The sequence below is a fragment of the Tupaia chinensis genome, unplaced genomic scaffold (assembly GCF_000334495.1).
Source record: "Tupaia chinensis unplaced genomic scaffold, TupChi_1.0 Scaffold144171_2, whole genome shotgun sequence".
Lineage (NCBI taxonomy): Eukaryota > Metazoa > Chordata > Mammalia > Scandentia > Tupaiidae > Tupaia > Tupaia belangeri.
Genome location: NW_006204028.1, coordinates 65,674 through 73,508, shown reverse-complemented (window position 1 = coordinate 73,508; position 7,835 = coordinate 65,674). Strand labels below are relative to the sequence as shown.

General features: G+C 53.1%; 1 protein-coding gene across 1 annotated transcript in view; it reads left to right on the top strand.

Moving 5' to 3' along the window:
* The first annotated feature begins 7,464 nt into the window (after nt 1-7,464).
* Nucleotides 7,465-7,835, top strand: part of HOXB9 (homeobox B9) — a 5,404-nt gene continuing 5,033 nt past the window's right edge. The window contains 1 exon segment of the mRNA XM_027767343.1: nt 7,465-7,835. This exon segment is cut by the window's right edge and continues 104 nt beyond it. Within this exon segment, the coding sequence (XP_027623144.1) occupies nt 7,573-7,835 (263 nt within the window). The 5' untranslated portion in view covers nt 7,465-7,572.

Sequence of the window (7,835 nt, the reverse complement as noted above, 5' to 3'; positions counted from 1 at the left end):
TGCTTCTTTGGGCTCGTAAATTTGTTCCCCCTTCCCTTTAACCCGCCCCCCGGCCGTCTTTCTTTTCAGGACAGGAGGGGATGTAAACCATTTGAAGTTCATCAACATGGTGAAGTTTTATTGTATTTCCGGTCCCCAAGATTTATACCCGGGAGGGGGAGCGGGCGGCCTGCTGGACTCCCTTGCTACCTCGGACTTCCCGGCCGGCCGGACACGTGGCCACTCGGACAGTCGCCTCCCGCGCTAGGGCGGGAGGGAGTTGGGTCGCACCAGGATGGGACACACTCTGTGCACCTTCCGACGGCCGCTCCTGCCCTGCGCCGCAGCCTCCGCCGCCGCACAGGTGAGTCCTCTTCCTCTGCCCTCCGCAGGCATGCCTGCTAGTGGTTGTGGAGTGAGTTTGGATGTAGGTATCTGAGAGGTAGGGGTGGAGAGTAGAGGACATGGTAGGGGTGGGGACTAAGGGCCCAGACTGAAGGTGGGGAAGAAGCAAATTCATTCTCTGCGTCCCAATCTAAGTCCTTAGCGTCCTGGTTCTATTCCTGTGTGAACTGGAATAAATTCTTACCTGGGGCAGCTCAGGGTCTGCAGAGCCAGAGCCCTGGGACCTTCCAGGCAGGGTGGTTGACAGCGTTTGTTCAGGTCAACCGGCTTCACACTCTTCTGCTTGCTCCTCGGAAGTCCTGACACTTTCTGACACCCTGTTTTTCTGTCTTTCTGTCACTTTCTTTCCCAGCACTCCTTCTCTCCACTCTCCTGTCTACACCCCAGTGTCAAAGCTGGCGGTGGGTATAGGGCTTGAAGATTTGACCTCATGAGCTACCCTGGGAGGCTGGATGACCCTGGAATACAGGGGCTAGCCAGATGGTGAGTGTAGACGCACCTTCATAATGTTGTGTCGCTCAGAATTCTTTTTATCTGTGGAGACTTTCAGATGTGGAGACTGACTGAGAGGCAGACCACGCAGGTACATCCAAAAGGGCCTGCCCAGGCCTGGGGCTGGGCCTCGGGGCCTCTCCTTTGGCCAGGGCTCCTGGAAGAGAGGAAAAGTTCCTGGAATCTGAACTGCCAGGCCCAGCTCCCAAATGCCTGGAGTCCGGGGGTTCAGTCCTTCCTACGTGTTGTTAATTAGCAAGTGGATTCTGTTGGGGAAGAAGTGGAGAAAGATGAAGTTAAGCGGCTGGTTTGGCCCACAGAATGGTGGCAGAGGCCTGACCCCAATGAGCCCTTGACCAGGAGCTTGAACTGGAACTGCTGAGTGAATTAGGTAGTTTCATGTCGTTGGGCCTGGGTTTCTGAACACAACGACATTAAACCACCCGATTCACGGCAGTTACTGTTCCTCGCTTAGCTGGAGGAGTTGGGGTTGGGTGGGGAGCAGACTCTGGGCTGGCTATCACCCTTGCAAAATGAAGAGGTCCTTCTAGGAAGAGAAGAATATCCCCCAGAAGATGCCTGGGAAGTGCCTTTCCATTTCTGAATATTCTTAATGTCCGTTTGGAGGAAAGGGGGAGTAGGGGGAGTTCAGCTCTGCCGGGCACCTTCCTGGCAGCTGCTGAGCTATTCTGCAGAGCTTAAGGATGGTGTCAGACTTGAAGTTTTCTGCCTTAGGGCAGAGTTTTTGTCTATATTCAGAACCTTCTAGAGTGTCCCCAACTTCACAAATGCTTTGTTTCAACCAGAGGGTCCTTAAAGTCTTTCCGTGGGCCTCTAGGTGATGGGGCTGGTCTGCTCAGTAGGAGGCTTCAGGTCCTTGAAGGGGGGGCCTAATAGGTGGTCCCATCCGGAAAGGGAAATAGGATCTTTTGCAGTTTCAGTCTCCAGGCCCTCAGAGGCCCTCCTAGAGCCCCACAGTAGGACAGAACCTCCAGAGGTAGTTTTTTTGTTTGTTTCTTTGGTTGGTTTTTTGTTGTTGTTGTCTTGTCTTTTAAGTCCTTCCTTTCCTGATCTCCCAGTCGGATCTTTCCCCACTGAGTGGTCAAGGGCTTCCCACTGGCTCTTGGGCTGGACTGTGGATTCACACAGGTCCTGAGGATCATCCCTGGCAGAGGGGTCTGGCTTGCAGGCTAGTGGGGAACCCAGGCAGTTGGGCAATTCAGCCCAGACTGACACTGAGCCAGGGCTGCAGAGGGGGTTGGGTGACACTGTGATACCCTCTCTGACCTCAGCCCCCATAAGGGTACTGGCTCTGTGCCCAGGAAAGGAATAACTGAAGTGCTGGGAGAAGGAGGGGGATGTTCCAAAGCATAAACTAACTTTTGTTCCCAAACTTTCCCCCGCTGCTTGAGGCAGAGGAAAAGTGCAAAGGGCCCCAGGAAAGAGGCCCCACCGGATGGGACTCTGGCGCCAGGCTGAATTGGGTGTGTGTGTGTGGGGGGAGGTCTCTGAACAAGGGGCCTCTGCTAGGGCAGAGGGACATTTGGGAGGTCCACCCTCAGCCCAGGGGAAATGCAGCCTTCAATCCACCATCTCCATAAGCAAAGGCCAACAAACAACACTGTCCCTGGACATTTTGTGGCCCTCAGGTCTGGGTGAAGGTGGTCTGGAGTATCCCTGCAGCCTTACCTTGCTTCTGCCTGGGCCTCTCAGAAACCTGCCCACTCTCTGGAGCCTGGCTGTCTTCTATCTCTGGTGTTCCTTGGCCACCCCCTCCCAGGAAAAGCGCTGTAAAAAGAGAGAAAAAAAGGATATTAGAGAGAAAGGAGGAAATAAAGTCTTTGGAAAGCAGAGAGTTTTACAACAGCCACAGGTTTTATGGAAGCAATTCCGTAATAACCTTCTACCTGCTCGCCTCCTTTCCGCCCACCGCCGGCCACCCCGTTTGGCCTACTGGATGCCCCCTCCCAAGGAGCCCACCACCCCCAGTGCCTTGAATATCCTTCCCTGATGGCTGAGAGTTGGTAAGAAGATTCCTGAGGTCCATGGCATGGGCTACTGACCTCTTCGTCCTTCCTTTCACCTCTGACATCCTGGGATGGAGGTTTGGCAGAAGATTTCGTTGTTTTGCAATGAAGGTCTCACTTGGGAGGTGTGGATGCACCAAGGTTTGAACCCGAGCTTACAGATTCGATGTGGTACCTGTTTTGGCATAAAGAGCGAGGGTTTGGGGACTTTGATTCCCTCCCCCTGCTGGAACAAGTGTCTTCACACCTCACTGTACCCCAGAGTGAGTCTGGACTCTGATCCTGGGCCAGAAGAAATCCCTCAAGCGCTTGGGGACACAGATGTGGGGACTTGTCTAATTTTGATGTATATAACAGGTTTTTGGCATGACTTTCATGGTTACCTGAGGACATTCACACTCAGTTCATCTGTGTCCACCTTTGCTTCACACTCCCGTGGGACACACATGTGCACAAGTAACCATGCCCCCATCTCCATGCCCATCACACAGTGCACACTGTCCCTGCAGCTTGGGGGAAGATACGCAGGAAAGGATTTCATGGTTAGACAAAAAAAGTCACAAAATTTCATGACCTCTCCTGAGCCAGTTTGAGGCGTTTCCTTCACTTTCCAGGGGAATTCTTTGGAAGGAAGCCATAATAAAACACAGCGTTAAGTCACATACATTTGCTTGAGGATATAGTATATATTTTGCTCGAATGTTAAATCAGGGTACGGATTTCCAAGTGAGGCTTCCAGATCAACTAATATTTTATAGCCACAATTCGAGTACACAAATATGCAAGTTTTTGCCCTCTCCATAGGTGTGTGGTGGTTATAAAAATATACACACAAGTTTTTGAGTCACAGATCTTCTTATATCCGAGCACAGTCATAAACACATCATTCACTGGCAGTATACACGCACTCACATATGTACGATGATTCGATCTTATATGAACATCCAAGCACACATCGAGTGTTATCGTTGGGCAGATTTATTTATCACATATTCTATACAAGGTAGGGAACACAGTATATTTGCACACTGGGTTTCCCCATGCCGAAATATTGATTTAAAATATATGTACAGGATACAAGCACTTACTTCAATACAGCATGCATAAATTTCGGTTTAGCTTAACAATTAAAAGCAAACTATTTTCCCCTTTTCTTATTTATTGTTTTCTTTTTCTTTTTTCTTCTCTCTTTCATTCTTTCCCTCTGTCTAGATGTTCTCTCTCTTCTTATTGGCAAGAACCCTTGCAAAAGTCATCCCCAAAACCCAGGCACTCACCGACTGGTTTCGGCCAGGGTCAGTCTCTCAAACCTCTCCGATTCACTCTTGGTTGCTCCAGGCCCCAGTGTGGCCAAGGGCCGCCGCTTTTCCCTGTCTGCTCTTCTCCACACTTCCCAGCTACTGGCCCCAGCTGTGTTCAGGCGAGGCTCCTATGCAGGGAGTGGCAAGAGGCTTTGAGAGAAGGCAGAGTTTTCCTTCTTTCTCTTTAGGATTGGGGGTGGAGTGTAGAGGAGTTTTGCTCTGTCAGGACAAAGTGATCCCACCAAAGCGATCCCTATTTTTGTCTTTAGAAGCTAGGCTCTAGGGGCCACAGTCTTGTTTCCCTTCTTCATAGGGGCCAGCACAGTCTAGGGGAGTAAACAAGGTTTGGGGGATCCAAAAACAGAGCATTCAAGTAAGGAGCGTCCTCTCAGCTGACCCTGTAAGCTTTGCCTGAGCTGGAGCTGAGCCCAATTTCGGGCAGCAATCCTTTCCAGAAAGCTTGGCAGGAGTGGGATTCATAGCTTGGTGCGTCCACATCTCCACCTGAGGGAGATGAGCTGGAGTGCACACTCCAGGGTTTGGGGGTCAGTTTTCTCTTCCCTCTAGAGTCACCTCTAACAAGAAGACAAGACCTCTGAAGTCTCCTACTCTCCAACTTCTACCTGAGCAAAGTCAAAGCTCAGGTCTCCGAGAAAAGGCCGGTGTCCCCTCCTCCCCCAGTACCCAGGAGCCACTTGATTAGGGACAACTCGCCCAGGTAGGCAGGAACCCCCAAATGTGAACCTTGACTATTGGGCATTTCACACTTATAGGGCACAAGCCAGGAACCCCAATTTTTTTTTTTCTCTAACTTCTTTCCTAAACCAAGTGGCCTTCTCGATTCCTATCTTGGTTGCAGAAAGACAGCCACAAAGCCCTGGCTGGGAATCAGGAGGGTGGCAGTCAGACCCCAGAGCCTGCACAGCTTGGCTATTAAGAACAGCCCAGTGCTGTGATTTTTCCATAAATAAGAAGCCCCAGCCCACAGTTCACATGCCCTTTTGGGCTCTAATTTATATAGCACAGAAAAATCATATCCTCAGCCCACCATGCTTCATAACACTTATTTATGGCAGGGGAGGGGGTTTTCTCCTGAAGAGTGTATTTATTACAGGTAAACCTGACAGCAGACTCCATACGTCTGGGAAACCGAGAACAGGTGCTTTGCCTTAACTGTGATTCATTCGCTCAGCACCCAGCTTTCTCACTGGCGAGTTCAGGGAGCTCCCTGGACTTTTCCAAGCGTCCAACCGCTACTTAGAAGAATTTGCATCGGATTTTTGTTTTCCCACTTGGGTCCTATGGAAAAAGCAGATCTTCACGCTGTTTGGTTCCGGATCTGCCGGGCTGTCGCCCTCAGAGAGCGGGGGTGGAAACGGAGGGGGCCGGCTGGGTGCCGGCATTGATCTTTAAAAAATCATTTTGAAATCGCCATAATGTGAAGAAATATGGCGCTTCGCCCTCGTATTTCACACGTAATGACACGAGATGTCTTCATTTGGAAAGAAAAGCGGGCGGTAGTGTGTCTGTGCGTGAGCGGAGGTGATCCGCAGCCTTCCGCAGGGCAGAGGGGTACGTGGCCAAAAAAATAAAACCCCAAGTTAGAATGGCCCTGCTTTTGTTCAAAGGATGGGGCGGGGGGGGGGTGGTGGTGAGGCTGTGGCTCTGGGGACAGCCTTCCATATTATGGCCCAGGGTCAGAGAATTGCAGAGAAATCCGTCCCTTTCTGACCCCGCACCCAACCCGAGGAGGACCGGGTCTGCCCAGGGTCGGTGCCTTGCCCAGCGCCCCACACCAGGAGAAGCCACTGCACCCAGGCAGAAGCTGGAGCAGCGGCTGGGAGACCAGTAAGGAGCCAGCTGGTGGCCCTGGGGAAGTCCCAGCCCAGGGCCGAAGAGTAGATACCAATAAAAGGGGCTGTTTGGATGCTATTGAGGGGCCGAGGGAGGTTAGAGGATGGGTGGGCGGGAGACTGGCCGCTTGGCTTCCCTGCCCACACACACTCCGTGCCCTGCGCTGAAACTGGGAAGTTATGAGACCAGCCATATGGGTACAACAGTGGGACCGGGGAGTGAAACTCGGCCTCGGCTCTCCTCTCTGGGCCGAAGGAGAGGTAACCTGGAGTTCTGCCATGCTGACTGGGGGTCTGTTATCTTGCCTCCCCTCTGGAGACACCTCAGTGAAGTCTCCTCAACCCTTTGTCATGGTCACCTCCCTCATCTGGCCAAATTTAGGAACCCAGGCAGCTATTCAGTGAAGGAAAGGAAACATTGTTGTGACTCCCCCTACACACACACACACACACACACACACACACACACACACACACACACACCCCTCTGGCCAGGGCCTGAAAAAGACCCAAGACATTTAAAGAAGCTTTGGTGAGTTGCATTAAACTCTCATAGGCTCAAGTTTCCAGGGCCCTATGGGTTGTAATTTCAGGATAGACAGTGGCTCCTGATACACCACCCCGTTTTATTTCCCTCCCTCTTTCTCCCCCAGTTACTGAGGGGTCAGAGGAAGCACACGGTCATGTAAATCCCCCCAAATAGTGCACAGAGTCCCCTTCAAGACTGATAACGTCCTCTGAAACCCAAACTTCTTCCTCCACCCCGTTTACTTTATCTCCTGTGGATTGCTGCTGCTGTTGTTGTTTAATAAACATCTTATGTCAAGGGGACAGAGGAGAGGAAATGAGGGCCTGCGGGGTGGAGGTGGAGGTGTGTGTGTGAGAGAGCGAGCGAGCGAGCAGGACCACCTCTTCTTTAATTATTCTGTCGAGCTTCTCTGGCTGCTCCCCGGGCTGGGGCTCTCTCCCTCCCTCTGCCCTTGCTCTCCCTCCCTCCCCGACCCGCCTGGGGAGAGGGCTCCACAGCTTGCGTCCCTCCCGAGGCAGCCCGCTGCTTCCCTCCGCCTCTCCTCCGCCCCCGCCGCCCCATGTCGAGAACTCCCCCCCTTCCTGCAAAGGCGGGGGTGGTGGGGCGGCCGGCAGCTCGGGCTGAGGTTACGTGGCCGCCGGAGCCCTGACGTGATAGCACATTGCATCAGCATAAAACAATCCATCCTCGATATGGAATGCGGTGCGGACGGATGACAGCGAGAGCGCAGCCCCCTCGCCCGATTGATTTATGTCGGAGCTGACGCTTTATCAGGCAGTCGGAAAAACTTTGACCAATCATTTTGCAAGGAGCGCTGAGCCGGGCTGCTCCACTGTACTTTGTTGGCTGAGAAGTTGAGCAGGGGGTGGGCTGGGGGGGTCGCGTCCGAAAGCCCTCACACCGGTCCGGGTGCCACCTCTCCCTGCTTGGGCGCCGCCGCGCGAGCGCTTCCCTTCCCCCTGCGAGCGCCCGGATAATGTCTGAGAATGTCCATTTCTGGGACGCTTAGCAGCTATTATGTCGACTCGATCATAAGTCACGAGAGTGAGGACGCGCCTCCAACCAAGTTTCCTTCCGGCCAGTACGCGAGCCCCCGGCAGCCGGGCCACGCGGAGCACCTGGAGTTCCCCTCGTGCAGCTTCCAGCCCAAAGCGCCGGTGTTCGGCGCCTCCTGGGCGCCGCTGAGCCCGCACGCGTCCGGAAGCCTGCCGTCGGTCTACCACCCCTACATCCAGCCCCAGGGCGTCCC